This window comes from Salvelinus fontinalis, unplaced genomic scaffold, assembly GCF_029448725.1.
Source record: "Salvelinus fontinalis isolate EN_2023a unplaced genomic scaffold, ASM2944872v1 scaffold_0294, whole genome shotgun sequence".
Lineage (NCBI taxonomy): Eukaryota > Metazoa > Chordata > Actinopteri > Salmoniformes > Salmonidae > Salvelinus > Salvelinus fontinalis.
In genome coordinates, this window is record NW_026600503.1 from 59439 (window position 1) to 86701 (window position 27263).

The following is a 27263-nucleotide window of genomic DNA, read 5'->3' on the forward strand; positions in this document are numbered from 1 at the left end:
TTAGGTATTATAAATCCTTCACATCCTTTAGGTATTGTGTAGAATAGCACTAAGATGACAGGGGTTATAAATCCTTCACATCCTTTAGGTATTGTGTAGAATAGCACTAAGAGGACAAGGGTTATAAATCCTTCACATCCTTTAGGTATTGTGTAGAATAGCACTAAGAGGACAAGGGTTATAAATCCTTCACATCCTTTAGGTATTATAAATCCTTCACATCCTTTAGGTATTATAAATCCTTCACATCCTTTATGTATTATAAATCCTTCACATCCTTTAGGTATTGTGTAGAATAGAACTAAGAGAACAGGGGTTATAAATCCTTCACATCCTTTAGGTATTGTGTAGAATAGCACTAAGAGGACAGGGGTTATAAATCCTTCACATCCTTTAGGTATTATAAATCCTTCACATCCTTTAGGTATTGTGTAGAATAGCACTGAGAGAACAGGGGTTATAAATCCTTCACATCCTTTAGGTATTGTGTAGAATAGCACTAAGAGGACAGGGGGTATAAATCCTTCACATCCTTTAGGTATTATAAATCCTTCACATCCTTTAGGTATTGTGTAGAATAGCACTGAGAGAACAGGGGTTATAAATCCTTCACATCCTTTAGGTATTGTGTAGAATAGCATTAAGAGGACAGGGGTTATAAATCCTTCACATCCTTTAGGTATTGTGTAGAATAGCACTAAGAGAACAGGGGTTATAAATCCTTCACATCCTTTAGGTATTGTTTAGAATAGCACTAAGAGGACAAGGGTTATAAATCCTTCACATCCTTTAGGTATTATAAATCCTTCACATCCTTTAGGTATTGTGTAGAATAGCACTAAGAGAACAGGGGTTATACATCCTTCACATCCTTTAGGTATTATAAATCCTTCACATCCTTTAGGTATTGTGTAGAATAGCACTAAGAGGACAAGGGTTATAAATCCTTCACATCCTTTAGGTATTATAAATCCTTCACATCCTTTAGGTATTGTGTAGAATAGCACTAAGATGACAGGGGTTATAAATCCTTCACATCCTTTAGGTATTGTGTAGAATAGCACTAAGAGGACAAGGGTTATAAATCCTTCACATCCTTTAGGTATTATAAATCCTTCACATCCTTTAGGTATTGTGTAGAATAGCACTAAGAGGACAGGGGTTATAAATCCTTCACATCCTTTAGGTATTATAAATCCTTCACATCCTTTAGGTATTGTGTAGAATAGCACTAAGAGGACAGGGGTTATAAATCCTTCACATCCTTTAGGTATTATAAATCCTTCACATCCTTTAGTTATTATAAATCCTTCACATCCTTTAGGTATTGTTTAGAATAGCACTAAGAGAACAGGGGTTATAAATCCTTCACATCCTTTAGGTATTGTTTAGAATAGCACTAAGAGGACAAGGGTTATACATCCTTCACATCCTTTAGGTATTATAAATCCTTCACATCCTTTAGGTATTGTGTAGAATAGCACTAAGAGGACAGGGGTTATACATCCTTCACATCCTTTAGGTATTGTGTAGAATAGCACTAAGAGGACAAGGGTTATAAATCCTTCACGTCCTTTAGGTATTGTGTAGAATAGCACTGAGAGGACAGGGGTTATACATCCTTCACATCCTTTAGGTATTGTGTAGAATAGCACTAAGAGGACAAGGGTTATAAATCCTTCACATCCTTTAGGTATTATAAATCCTTCACATCCTTTAGGTATTGTGTAGAATAGCACTAAGATGACAGGGGTTATAAATCCTTCACATCCTTTAGGTATTGTGTAGAATAGCACTAAGAGGACAAGGGTTATAAATCCTTCACATCCTTTAGGTATTGTGTAGAATAGCACTAAGAGGACAAGGGTTATAAATCCTTCACATCCTTTAGGTATTATAAATCCTTCACATCCTTTAGGTATTATAAATCCTTCACATCCTTTATGTATTATAAATCCTTCACATCCTTTAGGTATTGTGTAGAATAGAACTAAGAGAACAGGGGTTATAAATCCTTCACATCCTTTAGGTATTGTGTAGAATAGCACTAAGAGGACAGGGGTTATAAATCCTTCACATCCTTTAGGTATTATAAATCCTTCACATCCTTTAGGTATTGTGTAGAATAGCACTGAGAGAACAGGGGTTATAAATCCTTCACATCCTTTAGGTATTATAAATCCTTCACATCCTTTAGGTATTGTGTAGAATAGCACTAAGAGAACAGGGGTTATAAATCCTTCACATCCTTTAGATATTATAAATCCTTCACATCCTTTAGGTATTGTGTAGAATAGCACTAAGAGGACAGGGGGTATAAATCCTTCACATCCTTTAGGTATTGTGTAGAATAGCACTAAGAGGACAGGGGTTATAAATCCTTCACATCCTTTAGGTATTGTGTAGAATAGCACTAAGAGGACAGGGGTTATAAATCCTTCACATCCTTTAGGTATTATAAATCCTTCACATCCTTTAGGTATTGTGTAGAATAGCACTAAGAGGACAGGGGTTATAAATCCTTCACATCCTTTAGGTATTATAAATCCTTCACATCCTTTAGTTATTATAAATCCTTCACATCCTTTAGGTATTGTGTAGAATAGCACTAAGAGGACAGGGGGTATAAATCCTTCACATCCTTTAGGTATTATAAATCCTTCACATCCTTTAGTTATTATAAATCCTTCACATCCTTTAGGTATTGTGTAGAATAGCACTAAGAGGACAGGGTTATAAATCCTTCACATCCTTTAGGTATTATAAATCCTTCACATCCTTTAGGTATTGTGTAGAATAGCACTAAGAGAACAGGGGTTATAAATCCTTCACATCCTTTAGGTATTGTGTAGAATAGCACTGAGAGGACAGGGATTATACATCCTTCACATCCTTTAGGTATTATAAATCCTTCACATCCTTTAGGTATTGTGTAGAATAGCACTAAGAGGACAGGGGGTATAAATCCTTCACATCCTTTAGGTATTGTGTAGAATAGCACTAAGAGGACAGGGGTTATAAATCCTTCACATCCTTTAGGTATTGTGTAGAATAGCACTAAGAGGACAGGGGTTATAAATCCTTCACATCCTTTAGGTATTGTGTAGAATAGCACTAAGAGGACAGGGTTATAAATCCTTCACATCCTTTAGGTATTGTGTAGAATAGCACTAAGAGGACAGGGGTTATAAATCCTTCACATCCTTTAGGTATTGTGTCGATGTATTCTCCCTTTAGTAGATTTATATACCTGAAATTCATTACATTTCTTGTATTTTAATGCAGGTTCTTTCTCTTTTCTCAGTTATATTTTAGGAAAAATACTTAAGAGAAAACAACCACACTAAAGAATGCATTTTGTTGTTAAATTTGTTCCATGAATGAGGAACTTTAATCACTAATACCGTTCTATACATTCTATAAATATTGAGGATAAATTCTATAAATATTGGAGGATAAATTATATTAATTTTGGAGGATAAATTATATATATATTGGAGGATAAATTCTATATACAGTATATTGGAGGATAAATTCTATAAATATTGGAGCATAAATTATATATAGGAGGGTAAATTCTATGTATATTGGAGGATAAATTCTATAAATATTGGAGGATAAATTCTATAAATATTGGAGGATAAATTAGATATATATTGCAGGATAAATTCGATAAATATTGGAGGATAAATTCTATAAATATTGGCGGATAAATTATATATATAGTAGGATAAATTCTATAAATATTGGAGGATAAATGATATATATATATTGTAGGATAAATTCTATAAATATTGGAGGATAAATTCTATATATATTGGAGGATAAGTTCCCTAAATATCGGAGGATAAATTCATATATATATATTGGAGGATAAAATATATAAATATTGGAGGATAAATTCTATATATATATTGGAGGATAAATTCTATAAATATTGGAGGATAAATTATATATATATTGGAGGATAAATTCTATAAATATTGGAGGATAAATTCTATAAATATTGGAGGATAAATTCTATATATATTGGAGGATAAATTCTATAAATATTTTAGGATAAATGATATAAATATATTGGATAATAAATTATATAAATATGTTTATCTTCATATGCATATTGGAGGGATGCCACAAGGACAGGAATTTATCAGAGGTGAAAAGTGGATGGAATTGCTTTTGATGTCAAGTTAGCAAAGTCGTTTTACTTCTAACCTTGTCACACACACACCCACACACATCCTTCCCTGTCACATTATCTGCTTATGTATGGTTCACCTGCCACCGGCTATCTGACAGCGTTTATCTTGTGTTGCTTCCCATCAAACGCCTCATAAATTCCCTGTATAGATTAGAACAGGATGACAACATGCTCACTCTGACAACATCAGGCTTGCCCTGTCATCGTCTCCTTTCTCTTCTCTTCACACACACACACACACACACACACACACACACACACACACACACACACACACACACACACACACACACACACACACACACACACACACACACACACACACACACACACACACACACAGACACACAGACGCACACACACACACACACACACACACACACACACACACACACACACACCACAATTGTAACTAATGAGGAATGCACATTAAACAGGTCGTGTTCACTGTTAAGTCTATACCAAGAAGAAGGAACAAGTCAATGAACACATTTAATTACATGTTATTTGTCACATGCTTTGTAAACAACAGATGTAGACTAACAGTGAAATACTTACTGACGGGTCCTTCCCAACAATACAGAGAGAAAGACAGTAGAGAAATAATAGAAAAGTAAAACACTTAATAAAAAAAGTAATAATAGATACAGAATGAGTAACGGTAGCTTGACTATACTGTCTACAAGGAGTACCAGTACTCAGTAATGATAACTTGACTATACTGTCTGCAAGGAGTACCAGTACTGAGTAATGATAACTTGTCTATACTGTCTGCAAGGGGTACCAGTACTGAGTAATGATAACTTGTCTATATACAAGGAGTACCAGTACTGAGTAATGATAACTTGGCTATATACAAGATGTACCAGTACTGAGTAATGATAACTTGTCTATATACAAGGAGTACCAGTACTGAGTAATGATAACTTGACTATACTGTCTGCAAGGAGTACCAGTACTGAGTAATGATAAGTGGTCTATACTGTCTGCAAGGAGTACCAGTACTGAGTAATGATAATGTGCCTATATACAAGGAGTACCAGTACTGAGTAATGGTAACTTGTCTATACTCTCTACAAGGAGTACCAGTACTGAGTAAAATAACTTGTCTATACTGTCTGCAAGGAGTACCAGTACTGAGTAATGATAATGTGCCTATATACAAGGAGTACCAGTACTGAGTGGATGTGCAGGGGTACGAGGTCATTGAGGTGGATATGTACATATAACTAGGAATAAAGTGACAGATGGTCAACAGTAGCAGCAGCGTGTGATGAGTCAAAAAAAAGTTTGTGCAAAAATGCTCACTGCATATAGTCCAGGTAGCTATTTAACTAACTATTTAACTATTTAACTAACTAGCAGTCTTATGGCTTGGAGGTAGAAGCTGTTCAGGGTCCTGTTGGTTCTAGTCTTGGCGCTCTGGTCCTGCTTGCTGTGAGGTAGCAGAGAGAACAATCTATGACTAGGGTGGCTGGAGTCTTTAACCATTTTTAGGGCCTTCCTCTGACACCGTCTGGTATAGAGGTCCTGGATGGCAGGGAGCTCAGCCCCGGTGATGCACTGGGCCGTCCGCACTACGCTCTGTATTGCCATACCAAGCGGTGATGCAGCCAGTCAATATGCTCTTAATGGGGCAGCTGTAGAACTTTTTGTGGATCTAAGGGCCTATGCCAAATCTTTTCAGCCTCCAGTATGGTGGAGGTGTTGTTGCCTACCCTCACCACCTGGGGTCAGCCCGTCAGGAAGTCCAGGATCCAGTTGCAGAGGGAAGTGTTTAGTCCCAGGGTCCTGAGCTTAGTGATGAGCTTGGAGGGCACAATAGTGTTGAACGCTGAGCTGTAGTCTATGAACAGCATTCTCACATAGGTGTTCCTCTTGTCCTGGTGGGAGAGGGCATGGTGGACTGCGATAGAGATTGAACAAAGATAAGGAAGTGACAATGGACTCTGCTGTTTAGAGGAATTAAACACAGATATGTATCCTAATATATTTATCACAATGTCAATACACGGGGTACCTGTCTGTGCATACGTTCACTCTGTTCTGGTCATTATCAAAGATGCTCTTGCAGCAGTCGAAAATGCACAGACCAGAATGCAGTGCAGGGTGCAAACCGGGGGTTAAAAAGACTGAATGTTCATAAAGCACAGGGAAGAACACAGTATCCCCTTTTATCTGTCTGGGTTTCTGCAGCCCACAGAGAGAGAGGAGGCAGCCCTTCTCACATACATCAGAGGACGGGAACTGAAAGAGAAAACTCCTGAGATCAAACCGTTAATCAGAGGAGAAGAACCAGGCAGACGTAGCAGCATGCTACATCAAGATGCAGAGAATCTTTCTTAGCCCAAACCCACTTCTTTCCTTTCACTCATCCCCCTCTCCTCTCCTCTTCTCTCATCCACGCGCCTCCCTCCCTGAAGCGCCGAGTGAGACTCCCTTTGGGCTTAACTTGTCAGCCAGACGGAGAAAGAGAGAGGGGAGGGGGATAGAGAGAGGGGGGGGGCAGAAGGAGGTAAATGGAGGGAGAGAGGGGGAGAGGGAGAGAGAGAGAAAGACCGTGAACAGGTGACAGGCAAGTGTTGACTAAAGGACAAACGCTCTGTTCCGCCTAGCGCAGAGTAACAGGGCCATGGGGACAGTAGAACATTCATTTGTCATGTCCTTGCCACCAGAAGAAAATAAAAACTACAGAGGAAAAAATGTAAGACTTGAATAGTGAACATAAACATCTATCTTATAGAAAGACTGAAGGGCCAACATAAACATCTATTCTATAGAAAGACTGAAGGCCCAACATAAACATCTATTCTATAGAAAGACTGAAGGGCCAACATAAACATATATCGTATAGAAAGGCTGAAGGCCCAACATAAACATCTATCATAGGAGCGTCAAGCAGCGTAATTCTTCCCCACATATATCACAACACAATAGAAGACAGTTGTCTCTGGAATTAGAAAGGAAGGGAGTTTTAAATAGCTGAGCCAGTTTTAGTCTGTGTGATGGTGCGTTCTCCCCCTCTCTCTTTTGTTGTTTAATGGAAAGGGAACCCACAGCAGAACAAATGAACACAATGCTCCTCTGAAGTACTGGCATTAATGTGGTTTGTGTACTGAGAGGGGCTCTATCATTGAACTGGCCAGTATACAGTTTCATTCTGGCACCAGGCTAAATGAGACAGCTGTTACTTATGTTGTTATAGAAGATGTGAAGCTTATTCTTAGTGGGGCCACAGAATTAAATTGGTGTAAATGTTTTACACACAAGAATATACTCTAGGCCAGTGGTTGATTTCCTGGACACAGATTAAGACTAGGCCTGAACTAAAAAGCTCTACCTAGAATCTCTACTGAAATATATAACAGCTTTTTAGTCCAGGACCGAGTATAACCCTCCTGCTCCAACCACTCCAGTCTGTGAGTGTTTGTGCTTATTTCGGGTGGGTTGGAATCAAAGCAGAAGACACATTTCCGTGGACTGCAAGAAAAATGAATCAATTAAGTATCGTATTCTCCCTATTGTAACGTTTGATAGAACGATTCAGATAATTTAATTTCCCTTGAAGTTCCCTTGAAGTACCCTTGAAGTTCCCCTGCACTTTCCTTGAAGTTCCCTTGAAGTTCCCCTGCACTTTCCTTGAAGTTCCCTTGAAGTTCCCCTGCACTTTCCTTGAAGTTCTCTTGAAGTTTCCTTGAAGTTCCCCTGCAATCCTCCCAAGTTTGGCAGCACTTTACGTGAACTGAAGATATGCTCATTCATGTAAATAAACTGCCACCCAAGTAACATCCCTTACAAGAAAAGCACAACCACTTGCATCACTCAAGTCAAAACATATTCCAATTGAAACATCCTCCAGTTGAAACATGCATTATGAAACATCCTCCAGTTGAAACATCCTCCAGTTGAAACAGCTTCCAGTTGAAACATCCTCCAGTTGAAACATGCTGTCCAGTTGAAACATGCTGTCCAGTTGAAACATGCTGTCCAGTTGAAGCATCCTCCAATTGAAACACCCTCCAGTTGAAAGATGCTGTCCAGTTGAAACATCCTCCAGTTGAAACATCCTCCAGTTGAAACATCCTCCAGTTGAAACATGCTCCAGTTGAAACATCCTCCAGTTGAAACATCCTCCAGTTGAAACATGCTCCAGTTGAAACATCCTCCAGTTGAAACATCCTCCAGTTGAAACATGCTCCAGTTGAAACATCCTCCAGTTAAAACATGCTGTCCAGTTGAAACATCCTCCAGTTGAAACACCCTCCAGTTGAAACATCCTCCAATTGAAACATCCTCCAGTTGAAACATCCTCCAGTTGAAACATCCTCCAGTTGAAAGATCCTCCAGTTGAAACATCCTCCAGTTGAAACACCCTCCAGTTGAAACATCCTCCAATTGAAACATCCTCCAGTTGAAACATCCTCCAGTTGAAACATCCTCCAGTTGAAAGATCCTCCAGTTGAAACATGCTCCAGTTGAAACATCCTCCAGTTGAAACATCCTCCAGTTGAAACATGCTCCAGTTGAAACATCCTCCAGTTGAAACATCCTCCAGTTGAAACATCCTCCAGTTGAAACATCCTCCAGTTGAAACATCCTCCAGTTGAAACATCCTCCAGTTGAAACATCCTCCAGTTGAAACATCCTCCAGTTGAAACATCCTCCAGTTGAAACATCCTCCAGTTGAAACATCCTCCAGTTGAAACATCCTCCAATTGAAACACCCTCCAGTTGAAAGATGCTGTCCAGTTGAAACATCCTCCAATTGAAACATGCTGTCCAGTTGAAACATGCATTATGAAACATGCTCCAGGTGAAACATCCTCCAGTTGAAAGATGCTGTCCAGTTGAAAGATGCATTATGAAAGATGCATTATCCACTCAGTCACAAGTTTCCAGATGACCATGGCTCGTAATGTCTTATCAGTCAGTCATAGCTGCTGTTGTGTTCAACATGCTGACAGTAGATTCCCCCCTCTGTATCATGTGTGGACTTGTATTTGTCAGACGTAATTGAATCTTAATGACATACAAGGGCCAGACTACTTGTCTGTGTTTAGACAGGCAGCAATTTTTTTCACTAGTTGATCTTTTGACCCATCAGATCAGCTCTGAAAAGGATCTGATGTGAAAAGATCTGATCTGATGGGTCAAAAGACCCCCAAAAAATCTCAATTGTGCTGCTACCTGTCTAAATGCAGGCTTAAGGCATGCACATAGCCCCCTGGTCTCATAGACATCATGTCTCAGCCTCCCTTTCAACATGTCCTCATGGTTTTCCTCATCACAGAGTACTTTTCATTCTCTTTTATTCATATACATTCATGAACCCTAGATCATTTGATCCTTTATCTGATCTGCATATACTGTGGATTATACCTCATTTATATATGATGCATATGCAGACTTACTTGGTGTTTCAGTACGATAGTATTGAAAATAATAGGCAATTAAGTGAGCTATTAGGCTCCCGAAGACCTCTCATGCGTATACCAATTTATTCAATGTATTCATGGGTCATTCTAATGGGGAGAGTACATAGACAGCCATTAGTTAAGACACAGTGTGTACTGTCACTCAGTGATGGCTAATCAGCCACATGCTTGAGAGGGCCAAGCCACACAGCTTAACGTGTCTTGTGTATTTCTACATGACATCTTTGTCTGGCGCTCCAAAGATGTTTTTAGCATCTCGATTGTGTAAAGTGAGATACACTACCGTTCAAAAGTTTGGGATCCCTTATAAATGTCCTTGTTTTTGAAAGGAAAGCAAATTTTTGGTCCATTAAAATAATATCAAATTGATCAGAAATACAGTGTAGACATTGTTAATGTTGTAAATGACCATTGTAGCTGGAAACGGCAGATTTTTTATGGAATATCTACTTAGCTATACATATCAAATCAAGTTTATTTTATATTGCCCTTCGTACATCAGCTGATATCTCAGAGTGTTGTACAGAAACCCAGCCTAAAACCCCAAACAGCAAGCAATGCAGGTGAAGAAGCACGGTGGCTAGGAAAAACTCCCTAGAAAGGTCAAAACCTAGGAAGAAACCTAGAGAGGAACCAAGCTATGAGGAGTGGCCAGAGGCCCATTATCAGCAACCATCACTCCTGTGTTCCAATGGCACGTTGTGTTAGCTAATCCAAGTTTATCATTTTAAAAGGCTAATTGATCATTAGAAACCCTTTTGCAATTATGTTAGCACAGCTGAAAATAACTTTCTTCTGAAACTCGTCAGTCTATTCTTGTTCTGAGAAATGAAGGCTCTTCCATGCGAGAAATTGCCAAGAAACTGAAATCTCGTACATCGCTGTTGACTACTCCCTTCACAGAACAGCGCAAACTGTCTCTAACCAGAATAGAAAGAGGAGTGGGAGGCCTCGGTGCACAACTGAGCAAGAGGACAAGTACATTAGAGTGTCTAGTTTGAGAAACAGACGCCTCACAAGTCCTCAACTGGCAGCTTCATTAAATAGTACCCACAAAACACCAGACTCAACGTCATTACTGAATAGGCGACTCCGGGATGCTGGCCTGTGTCTCTCTATCATGCGTGGGAATACTTTGTAACAGGTTTCCAAAATTAAAATAACTTGGAGCTGATTTGCTGTTGTCTTTACAGTCTTGTATGTCCCTAACAATTTTGGCTTAGAAAACTAGAGGGGCCAAATAAAATAACCCACAAACCACCAACTGGGGAACCCTGCCCTCGGGGTTGGTTTCCCAGAGGCAGGTTAAACCTAGTTTGTCCCTCAGGGTTGGTTTCCCAGAGTCAGATTAAGCCAGTTGGGCCCTCAGGGTTGGTTTCCCAGAGTCAGATTAAGCCAGTTGGTCCCTCAGGGTTGGTTTCCCAGAGTCAGATTAAGCCCAGTTGAGCCCTCAGGGTTGGTTTCCCAGAGTCAGACTAAGCCAGTTGGGCCCCCAGGGTTGGTTTCCCAGAGTCAGATTAAGCCAGTTGGGCCCTCAGGGTTGGTTTCCCAGAGTCAGATTAAGCCCAGTTGATCCCTCAGGGTTGGTTTCCCAGAGTCAGATTAAGCCAGTTGGGCCCTCAGGGTTGGTTTCCCAGAGTCAGATTAACCCAGTTGGTCCCTCAGGGTTGGTTTCCCAGAGTCAGATTAAGCCCAGTTGAGCCCTCAGGGTTGGTTTCCCAGAGTCAGATTAAGCCAGTTGGTCCCTCGGGGTTGGTTTCCCAGAGTCAGATTAAGCCCAGTTGAGCCCTCAGGGTTGGTTTGAAGCCCAGTTGGTCTCTCTGGTGATAAAAAGACCCAAAAGAGAGTGTGTCTGGATATCAGTACAATATTCAGAAATATTGACTCGTTCTTTTAAGATACAAATAATGCATCTCTTTTCAATAGCTTGCATGTCAGGTGCTGCTGTGAAAGAAATTCAGATTTTAACTTACCGGAAAATTGATTTGTTATTTTCATTCAATCCAACATAATTTTTCTGTATATAGAAATGCATTGTGGGTGCTGAAAGGATGGAAGGGCTTTTAAATGAAATTCCGAACGATTCCTATTCACATATTGTATCTCCATCAGATTGGTAGTTGAAGCAAAGTCGGAGATTTCTTTGAGAAGATCAGAATTGTTTAAGAATAGACTGAATAGACTACCCAAATATAGGCCACTAAATCCAAACCACAATAGGCCACTTTTGAAATTATTTTGAACTGATCGTATTATCTCTGCTCTTTTCAGCTCGGGAAGAGAATTTAGGAGATCGTTTTCTCCACGTGTTCCTCCAGGATGGGATCCCTGTGGTAAAACTGGGATGTAGTGATGTCCAGGTGTTGAATGCAGACGCAGGCCAAACCATCAACACTAACAGGCTGACGTCCATCAGAATACGGTGAGAAGTGCTTATTTTATATATTTTTGGGATAGATACAGAGGTCAGTTGAAGAAGGAAGACAAATGTGGGAAGAATGGAAGGTTGCAGGGCGGTTTTAGAACCCATGACCAGAGAGGCCATGTGTGGTCCAGTTAGCAGGCCTTTCACTGACCGGACTCTTTACTTCATTATGCCACTTAGCAGACTATTTTACCAAAGTGACTTACAGGACAGTAAGTCATACATTTTTCGTACAGTATGTGATGATCCCTGCGGGAATTGAACCGATGACCTTGGTGCAGCTAGAGTCACAATCTCTAACTGTATCTTACCTCATCCTATTCCCCACTGTATCTTACCTCATCCTATTCCCCACTGTATTTTACCCCATCCTATTCTCCACTGTATCTTACCTCATCCTATTCCCCACTGTATCTTACCTCATCATATTCTCCACTGTATTTTACCTCATCCTATTCCCCACTGTATCTTACCTCATCCTATTCCCCACTGTATTTGACCTCATCCTCTTCCCCACTGTATCTTACCTCATCCTATTCCCAACTCTATCTTACCTCATCCTATTCCCCACTGTATCTTACCTCATCCTATTCCCCACGATATCTTACCTCATCCTATTCTCCACTGTATCTTACCTCATCCTATTCTCCACTGTATTTTACCTCATCCTATTCCCCACTGTATCTTACCTCATCCTATTCCCCACTATATCTTACCTCATCCTATTCCCCACTGTAACTTACCTCATCCTATTCTCCACTGTATTTTACCTCATCCTATTCCCCACTGTATCTTACCTCATCCTTTTCCCCACTGTATCTTACCTCATCATATTCTCCACTGTATTGTACCTCATCCTATTCCCCACTGTATCTTACCTCATCCTTTTCCCCACTGTATTTTACCTCATCCTATTCCCCACAGTATCTTACCTCATCCTTTTCCCCACTGTTTCTTACCTCATCCTTTTCCCCACTATATCTTAAATCATCCTATTCTCCACTGTATCTTACCTCATCCTATTCTCCACTGTATTTTACCTCACCCTATTCCCCACTGCATCTTACCTCATCCTAACGATGTCATAATATGTCATAACTGCTGACGTAACTTGTCATATGACACAGTCATAACCATGTCATAATATGTCATAACAGCTGACATAATGTGTCATTACTTGTCATAATATGGTCATAACACTGTCATGACACATATATTTACAGCTGTTGTGACATATATTGTGTTATTTTATGTCTGTTTATGACACCTACATAAGCATGTCAAAAGCCACAAAACCAACCACACAAGGCAAAACATTCCATAGCCTACTTGTCAATAGTATGTTTATGTTACATAACATTTTCTGAAAGTGACAGTGTCATAAAGTGTATTTTCTGCAAGTTATTTAAAATATGATGAAAAGTAAACACAACTGTAAAGAATTCATTACAAACTTTCAAAACAAAAGGAAACTTTTTTGCTGGGAAAAAACTCATTTGAATAAATGGGGATTTTGACACTCTTGTGTAGGTTTCATAGCCAGCCTTAAAATAACACAATATGTCACAACATATGTAACTATATGGATCATGACAGTGTTATAACCATATTATGACAAGTAATGACACATTATGTCAGCTGTTATGACAGAACATTGGGTTGAGAACATTGGGTTGAGAAATGTCAGTCATGAAAAGATGTCATAATACCAGCAACAATAACAACAGAGTCCTGATCAGTCATCTCAGATCATCTGATCATCTACAGCAGTGAAAGCACCACAGGAGTGAAGAATATTGTCATTTTATTTTATTCAAGTTTGAGTCAGCACTGTTTTCTCTCCCCCCCCTCTTCTTCCCTCTCTCTTCCTCTCTCTCTACCTATCTCTCTCTGTATCTCTCTCCTTCCCTCTCTCTTCCTCTCTCTCTACCTATCTCTCTCTGTATCTCTCTCCATGTCTCTCTCTCAAGCCTTTAATAAATTACTTCAAATGTGTTTTTGCACGATTTTACAAAAAAATAACAGGGAGGGATATAAAAACATGTGGTGTGCCTGGTCTACAGTGGCAGTCACTTTGAGCTAGCATATTGCATCTGCATCGAAGAGTGCTTGGTACATCAAAGCTCTGTATCTGTGTGATTCATCGGCACAATTGCCTGTTGTGTAGATTTTTTATTTTCTTCATTTTTACATTGAACAATTTCATTTTTGTCCCTGGAGTGACCTTGCCGATCTCGGATCAAATTACTTTGTTATAATAATAATAATAATTCTGCTTTGTTTAACAATAATATTATTTCCTGGACGTAAATGGGTAGAGGAGGAGGTGTAGAGCCAAAGTGATTTGGCTCTTTAAAATGACTTATTTCATTGAATGAGGGCTTTAGTTATGAAAAATATTGTTTTTAAGCTTTGCTGTTAATGTTTTGCTCATGGCAATTGATTCAAGTATGTTTTTTTTTAAAGATGACATTATTGAACATTGCACTAAGTGGCTGACCTCAAGCTGCTTTCATGGAACACCATTTAAACATTGTTGAAGGTGCACACTCCAAATATATGATCAAACATGCTTGACATGCTATTGTCCCCTATGCCTATAAAACACACCTAAGTGCTGGGAAATCTGTGCATTTGAAAGCCTTGACTCTTCTGATTGGCATGCTATGGGAGGGAGGGAGGGAGGGAGGGAGGGAGGGAGGGAGGGAGGGAGGGAGGGAGGGAGGGAGGGAGGGAGGGAGGGAGGGAGGGAGGGAGGGAGGGAGGGAGGGAGGGAGGGAGGGAGGGAGATATCAAACGGACATCTGTTCAGTCTTTTGTCTGAGTTGACCTACTCTTCCTATTCACATGTGGCTTACATTTTAATTCGAAGGGCTTTATTGACGTGGGAAACATATATGTTTATATTGCCAAAACAAGTGAAATAGACAATAAACAAAAGTGAAATAAACAGTAAGCATTACACTCACAAAACTTACTCTCTATTTCTCTCTTTTCCTCACTCCATTGCTCCCTCTCAAATTTAAATAAAACATATACATTCTAGAAATGATGAAAGTACATCATATGATAATTTATAAGGAACAGGGCACCATTTGTGATGCACTGTCAGTTAACTATTGAAAATATAAAATTGGACTGAAAGTAAGAAAATAATTATATCAGAAAAATGTCCTTCATGTACATGAAGTTATTTTAGTGGCAGATTATTATTATTTGCAGTAAAATATATATAAATTCTTGCAGTAAAATATATATACAGTTGAAGTCGGAAGTTCACATACACCTTAGCCAAATACATCTAAACTCAGTTTTTCACAATTCCTGACATTTAATCAGAGTAGAAACTCCCTGTTTTAGGTCAGTTAGGATCACCACTTTATTTTAAGAATGTGAAATGTCAGAATAATAGTAGAGAGAAGGATTTATTTCAGCTTTTATTTCTTTCATCACATTCCCAGTGGGTCAGAAGTTTACATACACTCGATTAGTATTTGGTAGCATTGCCTTGAAATTGTTTAACTTGGGTCAAATGTTTCGGGTAGCCTTCCACAAGTTTCCCACAATAAGTTGGGGGAATTTTGACCCATTCCTCCTGACAGAGCTGGTGTAACTGAGTCAGGTTTGTAGGCCTCCTTGCTCGCACAAGCTTTTTCAGTTCTGCCCACACATTTTTTATAGAATTGAGGTCAGTGCTTTGTGACGGCCACTCCAATACCTTGACTTTGTTGTCCTTAAGCCATTTTGCCACAACTTTGGAAGTATGCTTGGGGTCATTGTCCATTTGGAAGACCCATTTGCGACCAAGCTTTAACTTCCTGACTGATCTTGAGATGTTGCTTCAATATATCCACATAATTTTCCTCCCTCGTGATGCCATCTATTTTGTGAAGTGCACCAGTCCCTCCTGCAGCAAAGCACCCCCACAACATGATGCTGCCACCCCTGTGCTTCACGGTTGGGATGGTGTTCTTTGGCTTGCACGCCTCGCCCTTTTTCTTCCAAACATAACGATGATCATTATGGCCAAACAGTTCTATTTTTGTTTCATCAGACCAGAGAACATTTCTCCAAAAAGTACGATCTTTGACCCCATGTGCAGTTGCAAACCGTAGTCTGGCTTTTTTTGGAGCAGTGGCTTCTTCCTTGCTGAGCGGCCTTTCAGGTTATGTCGATATAGGACTCGTTTTACTGTGGATATACATACTTTGGTACCTGTTTCCTCCAGCATCTTCACAAGGTCCTTTGCTGTTGTTCAGGGATTGATTTGCACTTTTTGCACCAAAGTACGTTCATCTCTAGGAGACAGAATGCTTCTCTTTCCTGAGCGGTATGACGGCTGCGTGGTCCCATGGTGTTTATACTTGCATACTATTGTTTGTACAGATGACCGTGGTACCTTCAGGCGTTTGGAAATTACGCCCAAGGATGTACCAGACTTGTGGAGGTCTACAATATTTTTCTGAGGTCTTGACTGATTTCTTTTGATTTTCCCATGATGTCAAGGAGAGAGGCACTGAGTTTGAAGGTAGGCCTTGAAATACATCTACAGGTACACCTCCAATTGACTCAAATTATGTCAATTAGCCTATCAGAAGCTTCTAAAGCCATGACATTTTTTTCTGGAATTTTCCAAGCTGTTTAAAGCCACAGTCAACTTAGTGCATGTAAACTTCTGACTCACTGGAATTGTGATACAGTGAATTATAAGTGAAATAATCTGTCTGTAAACAATTGTTGGAAAAATTACTTCCTGTCATGCACAAAGTAGATGTCCTAAACGACTTGCCAAAACTATAGTTTGTTAACAAGAAATTTGTGGAGTGGTTGAAAAACGAGTTCTAATGATTCCAACCTAAGTGTATGTAAACCTCCGACTTCAACTGTATATATATTTTGTATTAGTATATTTTTTTATTCCAATTTTTCAGGGGGTGCTGCAGTACCCTCAGCACCTTTACTTCTAGTGGTTAGAGCTTTGGGCCAAAAACCGAAAGGTTGCTCGATCAAATCCCCGAGCTGAGGTAAAAATATGTCATTCTTCCCCTGAACAAGACAGTTAACCTACTGATCCCTGGGCGCCGAAGTTGAATGCATTCAGTTGTACAACTGACTAGGTATCCCCCTTTCCCTTTACCACGGCAATGCCCATGTACAGTATTGAAGACCAGACCCCCACACATTCATTTTGTGCAGTTGCAATGTTAATGATTACTGCCTAAATAACCTGGCCATTTGACATTGAAGATGATTAACTGAGAATCATTGTGACATACAGTGCCATGTTGGTTACATATTTAGACTATGGCATCACTTTACTGCACATTTTATACAGTAGTGCTGCCATACGGTGTTTTACTTAAACATGAGGCTGCCATCTACAGAGGAGCTAAAGTACAGTATATGAAATCAACTGTCTTCAACATGACACTGCCATCTACAGAGGAGCTAAAGTACAGTATATGAAATCAACTGTCTTCAACATGACACTGCCATCTACAGAGGAGCTAAAGTACAGTATATGAAATCAACTGTCTTCAACATGACACTGCCATCTACAGAGGAGCTAAAGTACAGTATATGAAATCAACTGTCTTCAACATGACACTGCCATCTACAGAGGAGCTAAAGTACAGTATATGAAATCAACTGTCTTAAACATGACACTGCCATCTACAGAGGAGCTAAAGTACAGTATATGAAATCAACTGTCTTCAACATGACACTGCCATCTACAGAGGAGCTAAAGTACAGTATATGAAATCAACTGTCTTCAACATGACACTGCCATCTGCAGAGGAGCTAAAGTACAGTATATGAAATCAACTGTCTTCAACATGACACTGCCATCTACAGAGGAGCTAAAGTACAGTATATGAAATCAACTGTCTTCAACATGACACTGCAATCTACAGAGGAGCTAAAGTATCTGAATGTAGTACTGTAGTGCTGATTTAGGATCAGTTTTGTATTTTAGATCATAATGAATCATAGTGATTATTATGGACAGGGAGGACCTGATCCTAGATCAGCACTCCTACTCTGAGATGCTTGATAAATTAGGGCCAAGCTCAGTAGTGACAAGTCATCTGTCTCATCTGATTCCACGACTCAACCTTGCTGATCACACACAAATCGAGGGAACATGGAGCATTGTGAATATTTAATCAAGAATACACTTTAGCTGACGTCTCTTGATAGTTATTAAGACACAGTGGATTATATTTGTATGTTAAACAGTGCTTGTAGTGGTGTGAAACATGGAGGATATCAAAACGATATAGATATATAGACTAGAGGTCATCTGATAGAAAATACGTTTGAGATTCTAAAGTATAATTTTGCGATGTAAAATGGTAGATTAAAGGAGAGAGAGACAGAGACCTGTGAACATCACTTCTCTTTAAAGCTGTTCCACAGGAACACAGCGAGATAGAAACCACCAGGGCTGTGTCCCAAATGCCACCCTATGCAGTGCACTACTTCTGGCCAGGGCCCATAGGAAATATAGGAAATAGTGTGTTGTTTGCAACCCAGATCACCATTTTCTTTCAACTCTGATTTCTCATCAGCATTATCTAAACTCTGACTCATCATCAGGTGTTTGAGTTCTAAACTCTGACTCATTGTTAGATTTTGGAGAACTAAACTCTGACTCATCGTTAGGTGTTGGATGTCTAAACTCTGACTCTCATCGTTAGGTGTTGGATGTCTAAACTCTGACTCATCGTTAGGTGTTGGATGTCTAAACTCTGACTCTCATCGTTAGGTGTTGGATGTCTAAACTATGACTCTCGTCGTTAGGTGTTGGATATCTAAACTCTGACTCAGTGTTAGGTGTTGGATGTCTAAACTCTGACTCATTGTTAGGTGTTGGATGTCTAAACTCTGACTCTCATCGTTAGGTGTTGGATGTCTAAACTATGACTCTCGTCGTTAGGTGTTGGATATCTAAACTCTGACTCATCGTTAGGTGTTGGCTGTCTAAACTCTGACACATCGTTAGGTGTTGGCTGTCTAAACTCTGACTCATCAGTAGGTGTTGATGTCGAAACTCTTACTCTCATCAGTAGGTGTTGGATGTCTAAACTCTGACTCATCAGTAGGTGTTGGATGTCTAAACTCTGACTCTCATCGGTAGGTGTTGGATGTCTAAACTCTGACTCATCGTTAGGTGTTGGCTGTCTAAACTCTGACTCATCAGTAGGTGTTGGATGTCTAAACTCTGACTCATCAGTAGGTGTTGGATGTCTAAACTCTGACTCATCAGTAGGTGTTGGATGTCTAAACTCTGACTCATCAGTAGGTGTTGGATGTCTAAACTCTGACTCTCATCGGTAGGTGTTGGATGTCTAAACTCTGACTCATCAGTAGGTGTTGGATGTCTAAACTCTGACTCATCAGTAGGTGTTGGATGTCTAAACTCTGACTCTCATCGGTAGGTGTTGGATGTCTAAACTCTGACTCATCGTTAGGTGTTGGCTGTCTAAACTCTGACTCTCATCAGTAGGTGTTGGATGTCTAAACTCTGACTCTCATCAGTAGGTGGTGGATGTCTAAACTCTGACTCATCAGTAGGTGTTGGATGTCTAAACTCTGACTCTCATCAGTAGGTGTTGGATGTCTAAACTCTGACTCATCGTTAGGTGTTGGATGTCTAAACTCTGACTCATCGTTAGGTGTTGGATGTCTAAACTCTGACCCTCATCGTTAGGTGTTGGATATCTAAACTCTGACTCTCATCGTTAGGTGTTGGATATCTAAACTCTGACTCATCGTTAGGTGTTGGATGTCTAAACTCTGACTCATCGTTAGGTGTTGGCTGTCTAAACTCTGACTCTCATCAGTAGGTGTTGGATATCTAAACTCTGACTCATTGTTAGGTGTTGGTTGTCTAAACTCTGACCCTCATCGTTAGGTGTTGGATGTCTAAACTCTGACTCATCGTTAGGTGTTGGATGTCTAAACTCTGACTCATCGTTAGGTGTTGGCTGTCTAAACTCTGACTCATCGTTAGGTGTTGGCTGTCTAAACTCTGACTCATCGTTAGGTGTTGGCTGTCTAAACTCTGACTCATCAGTAGGTGTTGGCTGTCTAAACTCTGACTCATTGTTAGGTGTTGGCTGTTTAAACTCTGACTCATCAGTAGGTGTTGGATGTCTAAACTCTGACTCATCAGTAGGTGTTGGATGTCTAAACTCTGACTCATCATTAGGTGTTGGCTGTCTAAACTCTGACTCGCATCGGTAGGTGTTGGATGTCTAAACTCTGACTCATCAGTAGGTGTTGGATGTCTAAACTCTGACTCTCATCGTTAGGTGTTGGCTGTCTAAACTCTGACTCTCATCAGTAGGTGTTGGATATCTAAACTCTGACTCATCGTTAGGTGTTGGATGTCTAAACTCTGACTCATCAGTAGGTGTTGGATGTCTAAACTCTGACTCATCAGTAGGTGTTGGATGTCTAAACTCTGACTCATCAGTAGGTGTTGGATGTCTAAACTCTGACTCTCATCAGTAGGTGTTGGATGTCTAAACTCTGACTCTCATCAGTAGGTGTTGGATGTCTAAACTCTGACTCATCGTTAGGTGTTGGATGTCTAAACTGTGACCCTCATCGTTAGGTGTTGGATGTCTAAACTCTGACCCTCATCGTTAGGTGTTGGATGTCTAAACTCTGACTCTCATCGGTAGGTGTTGGATGTCTAAACTCTGACTCTCATCGGTAGGTGTTGGATGTCTAAACTCTGACTCATCATTAGGTGTTGGCTGTCTAAACTCTGACTTTCATCCGTAGGTGTTGGATGTCTAAACTCTGACTCATCAGTAGGTGTTGGATGTCTAAACTCTGACTCTCATCGGTAGGTGTTGGATGTCTAAACTCTGACTCATCGTTAGGTGTTGGCTGTCTAAACTCTGACTCTCATCAGTAGGTGTTGGATGTCTAAACTCTGACTCTCATCAGTAGGTGGTGGATGTCTAAACTCTGACTCATCAGTAGTTGTTGGATGTCTAAACTCTGACTCATCATTAGGTGTTGGATGTCTAAACTCTGACTCATCGTTAGGTGTTGGATGTCTAAACTCTGACCCTCATCGTTAGGTGTTGGATGTCTAAACTCTGACTCTCATCGTTAGGTGTTGGATATCTAAACTCTGACTCTCATCGTTAGGTGTTGGATATCTAAACTCTGACTCATCGTTAGGTGTTGGATGTCTAAACTCTGACTCATCGTTAGGTGTTGGCTGTCTAAACTCTGACTCTCATCAGTAGGTGTTGGATATCTAAACTCTGACTCATTGTTAGGTGTTGGTTGTCTAAACTCTGACCCTCATCGTTAGGTGTTGGATGTCTAAACTCTGACTCATCGTTAGGTGTTGGATGTCTAAACTCTGACTCATCGTTAGGTGTTGGCTGTCTAAACTCTGACTCATCAGTAGGTGTTGGCTGTCTAAACTCTGACTCATTGTTAGGTGTTGGCTGTTTAAACTCTGACTCTCATCAGTAGGTGTTGGATGTCTAAACTGACTCATCAGTAGGTGTTGGATGTCTAAACTCTGACTCTCATCAGTAGGTGTTGGATGTCTAAACTCTGACTCGCATCGGTAGGTGTTGGATGTCTAAACTCTGACTCATCAGTAGGTGTTGGCTGTCTAAACTCTGACTCATCAGTAGGTGTTGGATGTCTAAACTGACTCATCAGTAAGTGTTGGATGTCTAAACTCTGACTCATCAGTAGCTGTTGGCTGTCTAAACTCTTACTCATCAGTAGGTGTTGGCTGTCTAAACTCTGACTCTCATCAGTAGGTGTTGGATGTCTAAACTCTGACTCATCAGTAGGTGTTGGATGTCTAAACTCTGACTCTCATCAGTAGGTGTTGGATGTCTAAACTCTGACTCTCATCAGTAGGTGTTGGATGTCTAAACTCTGACTCATCAGTAGGTGTTGGATGTCTAAACTCTGACTCATCAGTAGGTGTTGGATGTCTAAACTCTGACTCATCAGTAGGTGTTGGCTGTCTAAACTCTGACTCATTGTTAGGTGTTGGCTGTTTAAACTCTGACTCTCATTGTTAGGTGTTGGATATCTAAACTCTGACTCATCGTTAGGTGTTGGATGTCTAAACTCTGACTCATCAGTAGGTGTTGGATGTCTAAACTCTGACTCATCGTTAGGTGTTGGATGTCTAAACTCTGACTCTCATCTGTAGGTGTTGGATATCTAAACTCTGACTCATTGTTAGGTGTATGTTGTCTAAACTCTGACCCTCATCGTTAGGTGTTGGATGTCTAAACTCTGACTCATTGTTAGGTGTTGGATGTCTAAACTATGACTCATCAGTAGGTGTTGGATGTCTAAACTCTGACTCTCATCAGTAGGTGTTGGATGTCTAAACTGACTCATCAGTAGGTGTTGGCTGTCTAAACTCTGACTCTCATCGGTAGGTGTTGGCTGTCTAAACTCTGACTCTCGTCGTTAGGTGTTGGATATCTAAACTCTGACTCATCAGTAGGTGTTGGCTGTCTAAACTCTGACTCAGTGTTAGGTGTTGGATGTCTAAACTCTGACTCATTGTTAGGTGTTGGATGTCTAAACTATGACTCTCGTCGTTAGGTGTTGGATATCTAAACTCTGACTCATCGTTAGGTGTTGGCTGTCTAAACTCTGACACATCGTTAGGTGTTGGCTGTCTAAACTCTGACTCATCAGTAGGTGTTGGATGTCGAAACTCTTACTCTCATCAGTAGGTGTTGGATGTCTAAACTCTGACTCATCAGTAGGTGTTGGATGTCTAAACTCTGACTCATCAGTAGGTGTTGGATGTCTAAACTCTGACTCATCAGTAGGTGTTGGATGTCTAAACTCTGACTCATCAGTAGGTGTTGGATGTCTAAACTCTGACTCATCAGTAGGTGTTGGATGTCTAAACTCTGACTCATCAGTAGGTGTTGGATGTCTAAACTCTGACTCTCATCGGTAGGTGTTGGATGTCTAAACTCTGACTCATCAGTAGGTGTTGGATGTCTAAACTCTGACTCATCAGTAGGTGTTGGATGTCTAAACTCTGACTCTCATCGGTAGGTGTTGGCTGTCTAAACTCTGACTCATCGTTAGGTGTTGGCTGTCTAAACTCTGACTCTCATCAGTAGGTGTTGGATGTCTAAACTCTGACTCTCATCAGTAGGTGGTGGATGTCTAAACTCTGACTCATCGTTAGGTGTTGGATGTCTAAACTCTGACTCATCGTTAGGTGTTGGATGTCTAAACTCTGACCCTCATCGTTAGGTGTTGGATATCTAAACTCTGACTCTCATCGTTAGGTGTTGGATATCTAAACTCTGACTCATCGTTAGGTGTTGGATGTCTAAACTCTGACTCATCGTTAGGTGTTGGCTGTCTAAACTCTGACTCTCATCAGTAGGTGTTGGATATCTAAACTCTGACTCATTGTTAGGTGTTGGTTGTCTAAACTCTGACCCTCATCAGTAGGTGTTGGATGTCTAAACTCTGACTCATCGTTAGGTGTTGGCTGTCTAAACTCTGACTCATCAGTAGGTGTTGGCTGTCTAAACTCTGACTCATTGTTAGGTGTTGGCTGTTTAAACTCTGACTCATCAGTAGGTGTTGGATGTCTAAACTCTGACTCATCATTAGGTGTTGGCTGTCTAAACTCTGACTCGCATCGGTAGGTGTTGGATGTCTAAACTCTGACTCATCAGTAGGTGTTGGATGTCTAAACTCTGACTCATCGTTAGGTGTTGGATGTCTAAACTCTGACTCATCAGTAGGTGTTGGCTGTCTAAACTCTGACTCATCAGTAGGTGTTGGATGTCTAAACTCTGACTCATCAGTAGGTGTTGGATGTCTAAACTGACTCATCAGTAGGTGTTGGATGTCTAAACTCTGACTCATTGTTAGGTGTTGGATGTCTAAACTGACTCATCAGTAGGTGTTGGATGTCTAAACTCTGACTCATCAGTAGGTGTTGGATGTCTAAACTCTGACTCATCGTTAGGTGTTGGCTGTCTAAACTCTGACTCTCATCAGTAGGTGTTGGATATCTAAACTCTGACTCATCGTTAGGTGTTGGATGTCTAAACTCTGACTCATCAGTAGGTGTTGGATGTCTAAACTCTGACTCATCAGTAGGTGTTGGATGTCTAAACTCTGACTCATCAGTAGGTGTTGGATGTCTAAACTCTGACTCTCATCAGTAGGTTTTGGATGTCTAAACTCTGACTCTCATCAGTAGGTGGTGGATGTCTAAACTCTGACTCATCATTAGGTGTTGGCTGTCTAAACTCTGACTCATCAGTAGGTGTTGGATGTCTAAACTCTGACTCATCAGTAGGTGTTGGATGTCTAAACTGACTCATCAGTAGGTGTTGGATGTCTAAACTCTGACTCATTGTTAGGTGTTGGATGTCTAAACTGACTCATCAGTAGGTGTTGGATGTCTAAACTCTGACTCATCAGTAGGTGTTGGATGTCTAAACTCTGACTCATCGTTAGGTGTTGGCTGTCTAAACTCTGACTCTCATCAGTAGGTGTTGGATGTCTAAACTCTGACTCATCGTTAGGTGTTGGATGTCTAAACTCTGACTCATCGTTAGGTGTTGGATGTCTAAACTCTGACTCATCGTTAGGTGTTGGATGTCTAAACTCTGACCCTCATCGTTAGGTGTTGGATGTCTAAACTCTGACTCTCATCGGTAGGTGTTGGATGTCTAAACTCTGACTCTCATCGGTAGGTGTTGGATGTCTAAACTCTGACTCATCATTAGGTGTTGGCTGTCTAAACTCTGACTCTCATCAGTAGGTGTTGGATGTCTAAACTCTGACTCATCAGTAGGTGTTGGATGTCTAAACTCTGACTCTCATCGGTAGGTGTTGGATGTCTAAACTCTGACTCATCGTTAGGTGTTGGCTGTCTAAACTCTGACTCTCATCAGTAGGTGTTGGATGTCTAAACTCTGACTCTCATCAGTAGGTGGTGGATGTCTAAACTCTGACTCATCAGTAGTTGTTGGATGTCTAAACTCTGACTCATCATTAGGTGTTGGATGTCTAAACTCTGACTCATCGTTAGGTGTTGGATGTCTAAACTCTGACCCTCATCGTTAGGTGTTGGATGTCTAAACTCTGACTCTCATCGTTAGGTGTTGGATATCTAAACTCTGACTCTCATCGTTAGGTGTTGGATATCTAAACTCTGACTCATCGTTAGGTGTTGGATGTCTAAACTCTGACTCATCGTTAGGGGTTGGCTGTCTAAACTCTGACTCTCATCAGTAGGTGTTGGATATCTAAACTCTGACTCATTGTTAGGTGTTGGTTGTCTAAACTCTGACCCTCATCGTTAGGTGTTGGATGTCTAAACTCTGACTCATCGTTAGGTGTTGGATGTCTAAACTCTGACTCATCGTTAGGTGTTGGCTGTCTAAACTCTGACTCATCAGTAGGTGTTGGCTGTTTAAACTCTGACTCGCATCGGTAGGTGTTGGATGTCTAAACTCTGACTCATCAGTAGGTGTTGGCTGTCTAAACTCTGACTCATTGTTAGGTGTTGGCTGTTTAAACTCTGACTCTCATCAGTAGGTGTTGGATGTCTAAACTGACTCATCAGTAGGTGTTGGATGTCTAAACTCTGACTCTCATCAGTAGGTGTTGGATGTCTAAACTCTGACTCATCGTTAGGTGTTGGATGTCTAAACTCTGACCCTCATCGTTAGGTGTTGGATGTCTAAACTCTGACTCTCATCGTTAGGTGTTGGATATCTAAACTCTGACTCTCATCGTTAGGTGTTGGATATCTAAACTCTGACTCATCGTTAGGTGTTGGATGTCTAAACTCTGACTCATCGTTAGGTGTTGGCTGTCTAAACTCTGACTCTCATCAGTAGGTGTTGGATATCTAAACTCTGACTCATTGTTAGGTGTTGGTTGTCTAAACTCTGACCCTCATCGTTAGGTGTTGGATGTCTAAACTCTGACTCATCGTTAGGTGTTGGATGTCTAAACTCTGACTCATCGTTAGGTGTTGGCTGTCTAAACTCTGACTCATCAGTAGGTGTTGGCTGTCTAAACTCTGACTCATTGTTAGGTGTTGGCTGTTTAAACTCTGACTCGCATCGGTAGGTGTTGGATGTCTAAACTCTGACTCATCAGTAGGTGTTGGCTGTCTAAACTCTGACTCATTGATAGGTGTTGGCTGTTTAAACTCTGACTCTCATCAGTAGGTGTTGGATGTCTAAACTGACTCATCAGTAGGTGTTGGATGTCTAAACTCTGACTCTCATCAGTAGGTATTGGATGTCTAAACTCTGACTCGCATCGGTAGGTGTTGGATGTCTAAACTCTGACTCATCAGTAGGTGTTGGATGTCTAAACTCTGACTCATCAGTAGGTGTTGGATGTCTAAACTCTGACTCATCAGTAGGTGTTGGCTGTCTAAACTCTGACTCATCAGTAGGTGTTGGATGTCTAAACTGACTCATCAGTAGGTGTTGGATGTCTAAACTCTGACTCATCAGTAGGTGTAGGATGTCTAAACTCTGACTCATCGTTAGGTGTTGGCTGTCTAAACTCTGACTCATCAGTAGGTGTTGGATGTCTAAACTCTGACTCTCATCAGTAGGTGTTGGATGTCTAAACTCTGACTCTCATCAGTAGGTGGTGGATGCCTAAACTCTGACTCATCGTTAGGTGTTGGATGTCTAAACTCTGACCCTCTTCGTTAGGTGTTGGATGTCTAAACTCTGACTCTCATCGTTAGGTGTTGGATATCTAAACTCTGACTCATCGTTAGGTGTTGGATGTCTAAACTCTGACTCTCATCGTTAGGTGTTGGATATCTAAACTCTGACTCATCGTTAGGTGTTGGATATCTAAACTCTGACTCATCGTTAGGTGATGGATGTCTAAACTCTGACTCTCATCGTTATGTGTTGGATATCTAAACTCTGACTCATCGTTAGGTGTTGGATGTCTAAACTCTGACTCATCAGTAGGTGTTGGATGTCTAAACTCTGACTCATCGTTAGGTGTTGGATGTCTAAACTCTGACTCATCAGTAGGTGTTGGCTGTCTAAACTCTGACTCTCATCTGTAAGTGTTGGATATCTAAACTCTGACTCATTGTTAGGTGTTGGTTGTCTAAACTCTGACCCTCATCGTTAGGTGTTGGATGTCTAAACTCTGA

The 27263-nt window shown here is 40.6% G+C and overlaps 1 protein-coding gene across 1 annotated transcript in view; it reads left to right on the top strand.

Annotated features, from left to right (window-relative positions):
* LOC129845398 (protein eyes shut homolog) overlaps positions 1 to 27263 on the top strand; it is a 201992-nt gene that overhangs the window by 43328 nt on the left and 131401 nt on the right. The window contains exon 4 of the mRNA XM_055913310.1: positions 11908 to 12058. Coding sequence (XP_055769285.1) covers positions 11908 to 12058 — 151 coding nt within the window. The remainder of the gene's footprint in view (positions 1 to 11907; positions 12059 to 27263) is intronic.